Source organism: Apis cerana, linkage group LG9 (assembly GCF_029169275.1).
Source record: "Apis cerana isolate GH-2021 linkage group LG9, AcerK_1.0, whole genome shotgun sequence".
NCBI classification, from domain to species: Eukaryota; Metazoa; Arthropoda; class Insecta; order Hymenoptera; family Apidae; genus Apis; species Apis cerana.
In genome coordinates, this window is record NC_083860.1 from 11,571,085 (window position 1) to 11,585,988 (window position 14,904).

General features: G+C 32.8%; 4 protein-coding genes across 7 annotated transcripts in view; 3 read left to right on the forward strand and 1 right to left on the reverse strand.

Annotated features, from left to right (window-relative positions):
• The window catches only part of LOC108000547 (protein sprint), a 122,972-nt gene extending 108,087 nt beyond the window's left edge, over positions 1-14,885 (reverse strand). Inside the window, exon 1 of one of the 3 annotated variants that reach the window (XM_062079679.1) lies at positions 14,640-14,885. The gene's annotated coding sequence lies outside the window, so the exon portion shown is untranslated. Of the gene's footprint in view, positions 1-13,811; positions 14,028-14,639 lie in introns of those variants that run through there. The other 2 variants (XM_062079681.1, XM_062079680.1) reach the window with 2 other exon arrangements.
• On the forward strand, positions 1,235-2,898 carry LOC107997464 (uncharacterized). The gene is made up of 5 exons (XM_017056072.3): positions 1,235-1,405; positions 1,670-1,769; positions 1,946-2,064; positions 2,162-2,261; positions 2,699-2,898. The coding sequence occupies exons 1-5, from the start codon at positions 1,364-1,366 to the stop codon at positions 2,773-2,775; spliced, it is 438 nt and encodes a 145-aa protein (XP_016911561.1). The 5' UTR covers positions 1,235-1,363; the 3' UTR covers positions 2,776-2,898.
• On the forward strand, positions 4,287-5,541 carry LOC108000549 (uncharacterized). Of its 2 annotated transcripts, none has more exons than XM_017060945.2 (5): positions 4,287-4,440; positions 4,650-4,716; positions 4,932-5,023; positions 5,138-5,246; positions 5,333-5,541. In XM_017060945.2, the coding sequence occupies exons 1-5, from the start codon at positions 4,390-4,392 to the stop codon at positions 5,473-5,475; spliced, it is 462 nt and encodes a 153-aa protein (XP_016916434.1). In that variant the 5' UTR covers positions 4,287-4,389; the 3' UTR covers positions 5,476-5,541. The 2 variants fall into 2 exon arrangements, with proteins under 2 accessions (XP_016916434.1, XP_016916435.1); XM_017060946.3 differs by having other exon boundaries at positions 4,289-4,440; positions 4,653-4,716.
• Positions 5,655-7,121, forward strand: LOC108000552 (uncharacterized). Its single transcript, XM_017060951.3, has 5 exons — positions 5,655-5,932; positions 6,195-6,255; positions 6,413-6,504; positions 6,714-6,825; positions 6,909-7,121. The coding sequence occupies exons 1-5, from the start codon at positions 5,888-5,890 to the stop codon at positions 7,010-7,012; spliced, it is 414 nt and encodes a 137-aa protein (XP_016916440.2). The 5' UTR covers positions 5,655-5,887; the 3' UTR covers positions 7,013-7,121.
• Positions 14,886-14,904: the final 19 nt, after the last annotated feature.

Genomic DNA, 14,904 nt, shown 5'->3' on the forward strand with positions numbered 1-14,904 from the left:
ATTATAGATGGCAGATGCAATCTTTTTCTTCCTTCTCATGTACATGTAAATGACAAGTTATTTTTTACTCGTCGTTCTTTTTCTTTCTTCTTTTTTTTTTTGTAACGTGCATAAAAGAAAGAAAACGGTCTCGCGCCGACTTCCACGTACGATCGATTTCAAGAGTGAATCATAAATTCGCGTATATGTGTATCTACTAGGTGGTCGTAAAGCATGGACAACGGGATACCCCGTTGAAATGCACGGAGCGCGATGTCCGTGTCTCGAGTGCAGGTTAATTATTCATAACGCGTTAACGGCGCATTGTTTATTCATAAGCCGACCGCGCTGCCGCGATGCCTCGAATCGCCGCCCCGCATCGTATCCGTTTAATCTCGTTTTTATTAATCAACATTGCACACCTTCGCGAGAGAAAACTTTCTTCCATATTTATCTTACGATACGCGCAAAATTTCGGGCTAAAACCATCAGGGATCTTTGCGATGCTTGTTTGCTTCGTACCGATTAAGTAGATAATTTTCAGGAAATTCTCTCGAGAAGAGAAGAAAATAACTCGATATCTATTTTCTTCGAGGATATTTTATTTACAAAAAAAAATCTTGGCTTTTTCCTGGATATGATTTCTTTAGATATCCGTATCTCTCTCTTATGTAAAAAATAACAAAGTGTCCAACGATAATTATTAATGATTGACGTCTCAAAAGATCTAGAAGATCTCGTAAATCTATGATGATATTATTGTTGCTCGCACGATATATATGTGTGCGAGTTTTTTTGGAAAAAAAATTTGAAATAAATTAAGAAAAAATAAAAAAATAAAAAAAATAATTGAAGACATCGAAAACGATTTTTCTTCGAGAGTTTTGTTTTAAAAATTACGAGATATCTCGTCGAAACGTAATTATCAAAATTATCCTCCTCTATGTGTGTTAATTGTCTATTTTTTTCTTATTCTTTTTTCTCGTTTTTTTCTTTGCAGATAGTAATATAATAAGCAAATTAAGGAAAATTATCTTTTCCTTATCTGCATCCTGATAAAATAATTTAAATAAAATTGCACGATTGTTTAACATCATTGCTCTCGATGTTCTTCGTTCCCCGATATGCTACCACTCCATTTTTGCTGACTAATTTAATTTCCATATATGCGCGAGTAAAACAATTTTGGTTTAAAACCTGATACCTGTTTATCAAATAAAAATTTTTTCATGGCCAACAACAAATATAAGCATCACTGTCTCGCAATAGCTTAATGCAGTTTTCATATTCTCTCAAAGAAGCAGGTTCGAGTCTCTCCGCCATTTCTTCAATAGTGATTTTTAATAGTAGACAGTGTATTATAATTGGATAATCGATTGGAGAGATGAAATTTCTTGTGATTTTTGTTCATATACTTTCCGTTGCCGTAAGCATTTCTCGTAAAATCTCTTAAAAATAAAAATCGTTTATTGTGTATTTTATTCGAATATAGTCTCGGAAAATTGTATAAAATCGATTCGAAAAAAATTTAGAAATAAATTGTTTTAAACAATTGTACGGATTATCGATCATATTTATTACATATAAATGATCAAATACCGGTAAATCGATTCAAAAGAGAGAAAGAGAGAGAGAAAAAATATTTCGAAACTAAAGAATAATAATTTCGAGTAATTGTTATCTATTTCAGGTAATCATTCGAGCAAATGGAATAAACGAAATCTTGAAAATTATGACCATTTCTATGAAAGATGTACGCTACTGCATGATACACATGGGCTTGAACATTAGTAATATAATTAATATTATTTCTTTGTAACCACATATATCATATATCAACTTATAATTATTTAAATTTTACTTAAAAAAAAAGAAAGAAAGAGAAAGTTTAATTTAATTAATTAAAATTAAGTTATTCGTATAAAAATATGCTATTTCTAATTGGTTATTTTTTTTTATCAATCAGAGGATTTCATAAAGATGCAGGAACTTTTGAAAGAGGAAGACATATCGGAGGAAAATATAAAAAAATATTTGGCGAATTACAGTTGTTTCATTACGTGCACTTTGGAAAAATCTAATATAGTAAGCGTAGCAGTATTAGCGTTTATTTTCTTTTCCGTCGTCGTGATTATTCATTCAGATTCAGTGGGAAAAGTTTCGTCGTTTTTTTTACTTTCAGATGCAAAATGATGAAATTCAGTTGGACAAGTTGGTAGAAATGGCGGATAGCAAAAATATATCCATAGACGTGAAAATATTAAGCGAATGCGTCAACGAAGGTGAGTTTTCGAAATAAATGGAATTTTTCTTGTATCTCTTATCTCGAGAAAAACGGCTGTTTTCTAATTATTTGTTAGGATCGAATATTTTGAAAGAGAAATAAATTTTTTTTAGTAATTCGAAAAAAATCGAAAAGAATTTCTCTTTTTCGAAAATTATCATATATGAGAAATATGAACGTTTAATTATCATAATCAAAAATAAAATTAAAAATGGAAAAAAAAATAAACAAATAACGCTATTAGAGTAATTTATCGCGATCACTTATAAATAATATTGTACGATAATATTTTCCACTTACATATCTTTTCGAAAAATAGCAACACGTGAAATATGATTCAATGTTTTGCTTCTCGTTGATGTATCCCATTTTTTCAATTAAATTATTTTTATTGAAATATTTTTTGTTTACATCAAAATATTGATATTATTTCAGCGAACAAAGGTACGGACAAATGCGAGAATGGATTAAACTTTATAATTTGTTTTTCGAAATTCTTAAGCGATATGTAAAGCACAAATTGAAGATATTTTAAAGCACAGAAGCTACGTAGATCAAATTATCAATTTGAATTCAAAAAAAAAAAAAAAACGAAGTTTGTAATTAATAATAATGAAATAAATAAATGAAACTTGTCCCTTCTCTCTTTTAATAATAATATTCTCTCCGATTAAACGATAGAAAAATAATTTACATCGAGAAGAAAAATTGGATCGATTTTCATTCATCTTTCCTTTCTTTTTCATTCCAAATTACGTAAACCAAATTTTATTTATAATATTTCGTTGATCCGTAAATATATTTCGATAATTTCGAGAAAAGAGCGAATCGAAAGGAATATTAATAAATATTTTAATGACTTTTAACCACTTTTCTAATTGCCATTTATCTCTAATTCTGATTTCTTGTTACACAAAAATTAACAAATTATGCGATCTTTAACCTCTAAATTATGATTTCATTCAATATAAATTCGAAGTCAACGACTGACGCGAGTAAATCGATTCGATCGATCGAAAAAGTCGAATCGATCGACTTCGAATTTCGAATTTACGTTAAAAATTAAAACCCACGAAGTATTTCGTATGGATATTGTTCACATTAATTGTTAAGTACACATCTATGAGATTGAGAAAAATAAAGAAATAAAAGGCGACAAAGTTACGATTTTTTAAACTTTGATAAATGCGATTGAAATTTCGAACGACGCATCAACGATATTTTGCGATAAATAAATTATAATCAACAATATTTATGATAAAAAATGTTTTCTCTGTTCAAGATTTTCTAAAAAGTCTTCCGACTTTTATATTTATAAAAGTATATTAACGAACGATCGAGTCGACGATGATTCTATGCTGAAACTTAGTTTATTCGAATATTTGAAATGAATTTGTATATGAAATTTATATTCCAACGAAAATTTTAGGTTATGTTCTTATCACGAATATATCAAGATCACAAAGAGATTTCCCCCAAAATGATCAATCATCAATTGAATTCGAAAAATTTCTTTTTTCTCGGAAAATTGGCAACGTGATTATTAATAGTTTCGATTTCATATTTGTTCTCGAATCCTTTCTATATCGATGAAGCTGAATCAAATCGAATGTTAGACAATATTGTAAATATTGTAAAGCGACGAAGATAATTGAGGCAAATAATCGTATCGTTTAAGGAAAGAAAAATATAAAGATATAATTAAAAAACCGATAAATTGAACAGCAGATAACCCTGATTATACCCTTCAATTTATTTATATATATTATATTTTTTTTTACTACATGTTTGGTCATCGATCAAATCGATAAAACTGAAAAACTAGTATATTTCGAATTGTCATATCTCAATTTTGATCTTCGATCGCACGTTGCGCACAAATACACGATCAATCCATCAGAAAACATCGTTTAATCAAATTTTATTTATGAATATGAACGTTTGTTGTCGTAAGAAATTAAATTACACAAATTCCTTATCTATGAATGATTAATAAGCTTATTTAGTTTACATAGTATGCATTTATTGAGTATAAATAGCAGTTGGAAATAGTCATCGAACTAGTCGAGGAAATTGTTCGCATTTCCAAGTTTCTTGGGACAACAGTGTCCTAAAGATCGAAAAAAATGAAGACCATCGTCATCCTACTTTTTACATTATGCATCGTTTCTTATATGGTAAATCTTTATCTTCTTTTTATTACCATTCGTTAAATTGAATATTGCATTTTGAATCTTTTGTGCTCGCAGTGAAAGTGCATTTTTTTTTTTCGAGAAACGAAACAATTGCTATATTCTTATATTCATCTAGACGAGAAAATGTAATCTTTACTAAATTTATGAAAAAAAAAAAAAAAAAAAATTCATTTTTCGTAATTTCACAAAAGCAGATGGTTCGTTGTGACAATGTCGACGATATATCACTGTGTTTGGAACAAGAGAATCTCACTTTGGGTAAGTGAAAATTCCAACTAACTGTGCTTCCCATGTCCGTTTCAATCCGGCTTTTAATCGGTTAGATCGAAAGAATCAAAACGATTCAAAACGATCGAATTGATTTGATCAACGATACGTTCAAAGAAACAACGATTCTTTGTGATAAACTCGAAACGAACATGTTATGCGATAAACGAGAATGAAAAATCATTTGGCAAAAATTAATTTTTTAGACGATATTCAACCCTTACTCGAGGATAAAAATGAAAGAACGATAAGAAAGCGAGGGTGCATCGAAGCCTGTCTTTTCCATAGGATGGCTCTGGTACGTACTGAAACGAATTATTCCCCATAACATAATCCCATTTTAGTATGTAACGAACGAAACAATGGTTTTCACCTGTGAAATTTCGTAAAAATTTCGAACATTTGATTTCAGATGAATGGTAACGTCTTCGACATGCAGAAATTCGATATATATTTAAACGACATGGAGGACAATCAAAAAGAGAATATACGAAACATTATACAGCAATGTGTCAATGATGGTACAAGTATAAGTCTAATTATACAATTTACGCAATGGAGGATATAAAATTATATCTTTCTATTTTTTTTCTTTTTTTTTTTATAGCTAAGAACGAGGATAAGTGCTTGGTCGCTCAAAAATTTACCAAATGTCTTATCGATTACGTGAAATTCTACATCAAACAATTTATGTACTCGTTTCACTCAAACTCAACGAGCGAAGAAGAGCGCAACAACAACTTTCCTTGATCTAACCACTACAAGATAAATTAATTGTATAAAAACTTTTAATAAAGTAACGAATATCTAAACGATGATCGATCTTCGTTATCTTTTTTTTTCTACGCTCTCATCATACATTAAAATTCTACGAATGATGTCCTTTCTATAATAATTATTTCAAGCTTGCGTCCATTATTACCCGATGATACCTCGATGATGCTTTAATAAACCATATTTCCTAGAGATAAAATTACGTAAATCCATTATCTAAGACATCAATTTTCTACACCTTAGACTTAATAGAGTATAAATAGTAGATCGAAAACCGCTGTCTAGTTAGTCGAAGAAGTTGCTCGCCTAAATCAACTTCCTTTAACGCAACTTTTTGTGCGAAAGAAAATTGTATTTGAAAGAAAAAAGACAAAGAAAAAAAGCAAATATGAAAATCACAATCGTCTTTCTTCTCTGCATAATATATTGTGCGGTTAGTTTTTCCTCCGAATCAATGATTCAGTGGCTCATCTTAATGACTTTTCAAATATCAAATGTCACCAAGTACATGCTAAATTTTGTTTACGGAAATCGAAAGTAAAATTTTTCTTTTCGAGGAAATTAAAAATTACTTGTTAAATTTGTCTGGTTAGCGAATAATAGAGAAAAGGATATTTCTGTTTCTTTTTTTTTTTTCTTGAATTATTAATACTCGAAATATTAATTTTCTTTCGTTTATTTTAATTCTACTGTAGCTGGACGTTCGCGCAGACGCGATAGCACTTCTATGTTCGCAAAAAGCAGGCTTCAATCTTCGTAAGTAAAACCTAGTTTATTCGTTAATCTTATACGTGATTAAACACACTTGCTTTAAAATTAGAAAAATGCAATTCGAACACGTATGTAAATCTTTTTATGGAAAAAGAAAATGAAATAAACCATTGATAAATGTATAATTAAAATACCCCATTAGCCGATCTGAAAAGCATATACGAAGACAAGAGCGAGGAACAAATGAAGAAGCTTGGATGTTTCGAAGCCTGCGTATTCCAAAAGATTAATTTGGTATGTATCGTCCTTCTTAATTCTTCTTCTTATTTTTGACTTATTTTATTTCTCATTTATTCTTATTTTCATTATGAAACAAATGAAACGAAAAATTCTTCTTCGAATAGAACAGAAAAAGATCACGAATCTTGAGTTAAACCTGAATTCTGAAAAATTCTGACAAATAATCATCTTCTTCTACCGAATGACAAATATATCCGTTTCAGATGGACGGTAATACTTTCAACGTAGAGGAACTCGAGTCTCGCATTCGAGAACTAACACCCGACAGCTTTACAGAGGATGTACACGAAATTATCGAGCAGTGTATTAGCGAAGGTATAAGTCAATCAAAGTCACGTTCTTAATTATATAACGCACGTATAACATCTTTTACACCTTGCGCCTTCTTTCCCGTTTAGCTGCAGACGAGGACGAATGCGTGGTTGCCCGAAAATATACCGATTGTGCTTTAAAACAAATGAAATTCCTTGATTCTGAATTAGAAAATTTAAGTAAAAATTAAAGTGTAATAACTAATCGACTACTTGGATGATCGCAATCGCAAGATCGATCGAAATTGTACTTAAATTAGTTGGTAGAAATATCAAATAAAACGAAAAGCATGCAACCAATTTTTTATCCGTATCTCTTATACATTAACATTTTATACGTAATTATTACAGAAAATTATCCTTCGCTCGTGTTACAATGTATCTAAATAATCTATCAATCTGTTACAAAGAACAGTCTGAAGAATAAAAACGATTCGAACGATCGGTATCAATGACAAACGACGATGACACATCTCGTTCCCGAACAATTCTTTTATTTTTTTTTTTTTCCAAACAATTAAGACGCGCAACAACAAAGGGAGATTAAATCACGAAAATAACCGGAAACGTATCCGCTAATTAACGCTATGTTTTTTCTCTCAACTCTTTCGTTTGAAATTTTCTTCGATCGGTGACTATGCATACGACAGTCTAAGTCTACAATCTAACCAGCAACGCGTAAGTAAATCTCAAGGTCTCTATTATCCGATTCTTCGTTCGATTCAATTCTTTCTCGTATAAATAAACGATTACACGATCGATTTCTTTTATCTCCTTTATTTTCTTCTTTTTTTCTTTTTTTTTATCATCCATATAAATATCATTTTAATTTCCGATGATTACATACCGCGCGATCGAGTCAAGATGACTCGATACAATTGCAATTATCGTTCGCGAAGGTGTACAGCTATTTCGTAGAACAGACGAGCGACGATTCAGACGAAGTATATTTTCTATCGTATCTGAAGGAGGGATGGTCAAGCTCGGTGGAAAGAAAGGAAAAAAGAAGAAGAAAATCTCGGTTACGATTGATGAAAATTTGCTCGGAGGTACGAAACGTTGGCCGCAAACGTTTGCGGGCGGAATACGCGATTCGACATAAATGAAATTACAAAGTCAAATGTAGATCGGGGTACGCGCGTCGGATAAAGCCACTTAATGCAAACGACTATCGTCGAAATGGCTAAACCTTTCGTTCAACACGATCCGAATTAACCAGCAACGATACTCTTCGAATCGCCAAATATCCGGCGTAACCACTCATTTCTTCGTACAATGTTACATTCGTCAATCGTGATCATATTTGCAAATACTGGATCGTCTCGTGATAGATTTCTCCGAATCGTCCACGATAAAAGGGAAAATCGAGCAGAGAGAATTGGAAAGAAATTTTCAATCGCCCCAAAATATGTAAGCCGAAAATCAATTATTGGATCCCGTTGAGACGCAGTGTTTAGCCCTTAGACTGCGTCGCGCCGAGTGACGGGATAACTCTGTTACTGTAATTCAATCGACTCGTCTGGTCCTATAAAGGCTTCCACCAACCGTAGACACGCGCATCCGCGTGCACACGTGCGAACAACTTGGCCAAGATATCGCGGCATAAACTTAAAGAGCGCAAACGTACGTATTGGAGAAGCGAAAATGATAGTTTGTTTTATTAGAATCGAGTTTACACTGGCCGACGACGTCGCACACATTGTACGTCGCGGGGCGAACGATCGTTGCGCAACGATTGTTCCACGATGGTGGAACGTGGTCGCTCGCTATTGTATCCTTTTCTTCCATTCGATCATGACCGTGTTTTACGTCACGTTGACATTCCCTTCTTTTTCTTACCACGATTCGATCGGTCAAAAACGCGACAAGTAGCGAGGAGCTCGACGATGCTTTCGTTTTTTTTCTTTTGGAATAAGATTCTCTTGGAGCGATTTTGAATACGTAAGAATACGCGGCCATAAATAGACGATTCCGATAGTTGACGCGCAAAGTTGAAGTTTATTGAAAAATTGTTTATGCTCGATGATATCAGATGTTATTTCAACCGATGACCGTGTAGTTTGATTCGATTCAAAAAGAAGATCGCTGAATAACCACTTAGGTATGTTTTAACTAATGACCGAGGTCACGAGTTATCGATGTATCCGGCAGAATGTATTTACTATGTGTATCGAAGAAAAATATTTCCTCTTTGTATATATAACTTTTCCCGAGCAAGCTTGGAAAACTGAATTGTGTAATTTTTTTAAAAAAAGGGTCAAAGTTCGAAGCTTAAAAATTTAACCAAAGACTCGATAATTATTCTACGAATGTAAAAATTTACTCGTAACACTTTTCATCTCGCCAATTTAATCTCGAATTTTAAATTCGAAACTTGCAAATCCCACGAATTGAATACCCGAAAAATCTCGAATCGAGCGGTTGAAAAAGCCGCGTTACGATAAATTGCGTGCGTATCGCACAATGGAACGAAAGCGTAGAACGTAGCGAGGAACGTTATCGCGGGCAATATTATCTGTTGGCGACGCGTTGCGACGCGACGCGACGCGACGGTGGTCGTTATTGCACGAATTGCTCCGATACCGCACGGATCGAACGTTTCCGGAAACGCGGTTATAATCTAGCTCCACGCCGCGTATATCGAAATAGCGGCAGATGATAACCGCATCCGGCCTCACCAATTCCACCACGATCAAATTAGCAACGATGGAATGTCAAGAACAAGGAGGATTATTTCGATCGTTCCCTTATCGTTAAATCGTCAATATTCGTTTCGAGCGCACGTTTCGTCGTATTTCCGCGATAAAATGGTAGAATAAAGCGCGCAACGTTGCGTGAAGAAAACTTTGTAGCTTACTTAATACACTCCCGATGTTAGTGCAATAAAATCGCAAGACGAGAATCCTATAGAAATCGTATCTCTTTTTACGATGGCAAAACAATACGGTTGAACGTGGAATAAATCAACGATAGATAGGATTGCGGCAGAACGAAATGGAAACTCGATTTTTCCAAAGTTTTTTCCAGCCTTTCGGGGCGAGAAGAGGATAGAATCGTGATCGCAGCTTCGAACCCGTCCATAGCGAGATCCTTTCCCCGTCGCGACGCGAAGCTCTATGAAACGGGTCCACGGGACTGATAAAATATACCGGCGAGTGCACGATTCCCATATAGGGATGTATGATGGAGAGACGTGGAACATCGAGCAGTATTTTGCTAATGCGCACACCATCATTCTGCATACATGCATATATTACGCGGCTACGTGTGCACACCATGCTTCCGTGCATACGTAGCGTGATATAGAGGGTGTACCAGGTGTCGCTGTGCATTATTTACTACGGGAGTGAACTACAACATGCGAGGTTGCCCGCGGGTAATCGAGTGGAAATAAGAACGTGTTCTAACCGATCGTGTTTCGTCCATTTTCTCTCTCTCTCTCTCTCTCTCTCTTTCTTTCTTTCATTTTAGGAGATATAACGAACACTTTGAGAAGGAAAACACGTGGATACGAGGAGCAAAAAAATGGTGTGGCCATTGCGAAGAATGAATAAGAACTTTATATTATAGAGCTACAATGACATAATTTGGCCTAGCGATCGTGAACAATTTTCCAACCAGGTATGCTCGGTAATTTTACGACAAATCATCTTTCGAACGAAAAGTAATATTTATTCTCGAGAGGATGTTTAAAAAATATTATTCAGTTTGAATTTGAACAATTTTCGAATTTCTACGCTTTCAACTTTCACAAAAAAAAACTTATTCGAGTATTATATCACTCTCCTTTTTTCATCGGTATTTTTATAATTTATAAATGGTTACACAACACAGCAACACGGGAATTTATACTCGTAAATTTTGTTCCAACGGAAATGATTAGATATGCAGAAACGTTTTAACTTACTTTTCAGCGAGAAAAAGTGGTATCTCAATTTATGTAACATTCTAATGGAAATACATCACAAATATGTATAATTTATCGTGGAATTTTCTCGATTTGAAAACGTATATGTAGTATTGAAATTGAATAATTTATTCGTCAATGACGTAGAACCGATGATTCGCCAATCAAGGCAGGGGATCAGCAACATTTCAGCGAAAGGAAACAGATCTTAACGTGTATTCCTTCCCTAGTAGTATCCAGATATATCGCTTTTATAGACTTTCTTTTATCCGAGCTTGAAATCTGCGGGAAGAGAAAATGTATAAAATATTCCGCGAAAAGTAAACAGCCCGTTAAATTGTGGACGTCTTTTAAATTTAATTTTATCCGTTGTTAAGTCGTTGTTAAGTAATATCGTAAAAGTTTGATATCGCGTTTGGAGGATTTATTATTAAATTATCGTTCGAAAATGGAAAGAAGGACGATAGGAAAATGAGAAAAGAACGGGATCGTCGATCCCTCCGATGCGGAAATGCACGGTATTTCGGAAAGTTACGTCGATTCGACTCTACGCACGGAGGTCTATGCCCTGTCTGTGTCTCTCTGAATCGATTTTAGGAGCGTGGTCCACCATAGGCGTATACACCCCGTGCACGAAGCGAAAGGAAGCGAATCGTCGTTCGCCACCAAACTATCCGAGTAAATTGTTTCGAAAACGAAAAGACGAGGCGTACGATCCGTTTCGATTCACCGCTATATATTTATCTAATGGGAATCGGGACGAAATCGAACGAAAAGTTGCCAAAGCGAATTGGATTTTATTCGGGCAATTTTGCAGTAAAAGAATAGAAAATAATGAAAAACTCGTAAAATTAGAATTAGAATTAGATTATTCGTTTCTTCGATAAATCAATACGTCCGTCTATCAACGGATTGTTTAGTATTCGTTTAGTATATTTATGTTTCGAATTGAATATGAAATTTGTTATTTTTTTATCTTTGAGGAAAATAGAGATTAAAGATATTATTTGTCAAGTAAATGGAATCGATATTGAAGAGATTTATTATTAGGGAATTTGCAAATAGTTGTATGAATATCGAAAGAGCGTAAGTATTTATACAGATGTAAATCTGTGGACAATAACAGTTTGCAATTATTTTCGCGAATATGTTATCATCTTCTACGTATGTTATGTGACCGATAAGGAAGATAGTTTGTGGTAGATGTCAAATGTCAACGAACCAGGTAGGTGGAATGAATTTTATCTTATCCACATATACGCTTACTGGTGATCCTCTCCATTCGTCCATTTGTCTCTTCCTTTCTTAAGATTTCCAATACATCGAATAATAGATCTTGGTTAACATGGTAGATCGATATTAGAAATTATTAAGCACCGATATCTTAATGATAAAATTTATCGATAAAGTTAATTTTTATTTCAAAATTCGTGTTTCAACTTCAAATTTTGTTTCATTAGCGATTTATACCACTATCTCGCCATCGCACTATCACTTTCGCCTAATTTTACGATCGAGAGAAATTTTTAAAACGCGAGGAAACAACCACCCTTTCCACGCTTGTACATTAAAATTATTTCCAATTTTTTCCATTCAACCTGTTTCTTAACGCCATCGATATCACTTCCATTCGTTCGTGATTACGGATATAACATCCAGATTCGCGTTAACGAAGCACGGGAGGAAACGCGAACCGAGGGTGAAACACATAATGACGTATAACACTGGAACACTGTAATAAAAGTAAGGCCGTACAGTTCGCGGCTTTAAGTACCGTTTCCAAAGATCGAACTGTTATTCACAAAAGTATTTCTGTAGTCGAGTGCTCAAAGCATCAAAAGTATTCCAAAGGACTTGATACGCGTCGCATCGATAATGCTTCTTGTATCATCTTTAGAATTTTTCCGCAATTTTTTATGGCGGATTATTATCGAATCGTTTCATACGTAAATCGATTTTCAAGATAAAAAAGTAATGCTTACAAATTTTGAATACAAATAATTGAACGAAATGAGTGAAGTTTATCAAAACACGTTGCGACGCGTTTCAATATTATTTAACCTATATTATATTCGTAGTAATGATTAAAAATATTATTACCTATAGGCATTCATAGACATTTGAACAATAAATCTTCAATCCTACGTCATATAATCATTAAAAGAATAATAATATTTAACATTTAATATTTAATAGTTAACATTAAAATACCGCGAAAAGATTAAATTAATTACAACAAGATAGTTAAAGCAATAATTGCTTCTAACGCAATAATTCATAGTCATTTTTATTGTCATTTTATTCAATAGACAGGTTACTTAAATTTATTTGCGATTCTAGAAGACTTACGAGACTTGCGAGTATCGAATTATTAGAATAATCCTGGTAGTGGTAAGCTTAGTGTCTTACGTTTTCTTACATTGAATATAAAAGCCAAGGGACATTCGATCGTTGAAACACGCCAAATGCGTGAAACTCGCGTAGGTTCTAATATTTTTGCACCACCTACGCGCAGAAACGAGTTTCCACAGAGTACCAACGCCAGACCATTCACTTTTGCGATGTTAGAATCGAAGATTATCGATGTTGTTAATTACATCGATATCAATTACATGGTTTTCTACTAGATGGAAGTGCTGTCGAGATTTCAACATTGACTCTATTTTTTCTACTTTTTTAATAACGTTACATTATCATGTATTACAGAAATCTTTATATGATAATTAAATCAAATATTATGCAAATCAGAATTCAATGTTACTTTAACAGGTAGTTTGTATATGTTACATATGTTTATATTGTATAAGTATATCAACATAAGTATATAAGCTATAAGGTATATATATATATATATATATATTCAAGTATGCATTACACTAGAAATGAATATTCTTCCAAAAATAAATTTGTAAATTATTGGTTCTTAATGAAAGAAATCTTGTATAGTAAAATATTGTAAATGAATCATAATGCAATCTACGACGTACTTATGAAATTCTTTAATAAACTGTCATTTCAGATTTAAATCTGAAATGATGCCTCGATAAAAGTGGAAGTAGAAAATATATTCACTTATAACAAACCTGATTTATTTTTTCGCTGAATCGTCTTCTATGTGAATTGAATGCATTATCGTTAATTGGCTGGCATAAATAATTCACTAATTTGTGATTTCATTTATATGCACACGCGCTTAAACTATACTATCGAACTCCGTTTTTGAAATGAACGCGACTATGCGACAATCACAACTAGTGACATCATAGTCACGTGATCAGTTTATAACGATACTTCTTTACTTAGGCTATTCAAAATTATTGTAAAATTCTTTTTTCTTAATTTAAAAAATATAATTATGTAATATATGAAAAAATAATTCGTATAATATGAAACAAATACGCATGATTTCGAACTACGTGTCATTGAAATCGTTTACATACATATCTTACTTTAAGAAGATCAAGTTTTCAAAGCTCGATTGTCAAACGACAAAACGAATTCTTCATATTCTATGGCGCAATAAAAAGGAGTAAAAAATTTACTCTCACGTTATTTTTCACGATACGATCGAAAATACTATTATTGATTACCACTTTATAAAAATTTTTTAAAAATCCATTTTAAATAAAATTAAATAATAATAACTTCAGAATAATTTGATACAAAACTGATCGTATATATATATATATATATATAAGCATTTTTTGATACAGTGATATTATTACGATCATTCTTGTTTACAAGCAAATAATGACAAAATAAATTATGTTCGTTTAAGCATGTGAACCTAATAACCTAAATATTATAGATTTCGTTCCGATGGGTAATATTAGAAATTTTTTAAAAAATTTTCGAAATGATACGTAAAACATCATTTTTTGCTTTTGTATAATCAATAAACAAATACTTGCCTCCGGCCATATAACTGTTTTCTTAACGTACCATGTATTGCAAGTTCCAAAAATAATTTCTTGATGATACGCGTTTTGAAGTAAGGTATGCAATAATATATATAAGAAATGATAGTCTATATTAATCTCACGAAAAATTTTTGGAAAATATATAAACACTTGTCCAAATATAAGACAGAGTATTATAAAAAGATCACACGAAAACTTGATGAACCGTAACACCTGTTGCATTAAAAAACACAAACTAGAATGTATGACACAAATT

What these genes read in the sequence shown, in the direction of transcription:
- LOC107997464 (XM_017056072.3), top strand. Translation starts at nt 1,364, where the DNA reads ATGAAATTTCTTGTGATTTTTGTTCATATACTTTCCGTTGCC. An exon ending in CTTTGGAAAAATCTAATATA is followed by an intron (nt 2,065 to 2,161) that starts GTAAGCGTAGCA and finishes TTTTACTTTCAG; the next exon opens with ATGCAAAATGATGAAATTCA. An exon ending in AAGCGAATGCGTCAACGAAG is followed by an intron (nt 2,262 to 2,698) that starts GTGAGTTTTCGA and finishes ATATTATTTCAG; the next exon opens with CGAACAAAGGTACGGACAAA.
- LOC108000549 (XM_017060945.2), top strand. Translation starts at nt 4,390, where the DNA reads ATGAAGACCATCGTCATCCTACTTTTTACATTATGCATCGTTTCTTAT. An exon ending in TATGCATCGTTTCTTATATG is followed by an intron (nt 4,441 to 4,649) that starts GTAAATCTTTAT and finishes ATTTCACAAAAG; the next exon opens with CAGATGGTTCGTTGTGACAA. An exon ending in ACAGCAATGTGTCAATGATG is followed by an intron (nt 5,247 to 5,332) that starts GTACAAGTATAA and finishes TTTTTTTTATAG; the next exon opens with CTAAGAACGAGGATAAGTGC.
- LOC108000552 (XM_017060951.3), top strand. Translation starts at nt 5,888, where the DNA reads ATGAAAATCACAATCGTCTTTCTTCTCTGCATAATATATTGTGCG. An exon ending in TCTGCATAATATATTGTGCG is followed by an intron (nt 5,933 to 6,194) that starts GTTAGTTTTTCC and finishes ATTCTACTGTAG; the next exon opens with CTGGACGTTCGCGCAGACGC. An exon ending in TATTCCAAAAGATTAATTTG is followed by an intron (nt 6,505 to 6,713) that starts GTATGTATCGTC and finishes TATCCGTTTCAG; the next exon opens with ATGGACGGTAATACTTTCAA.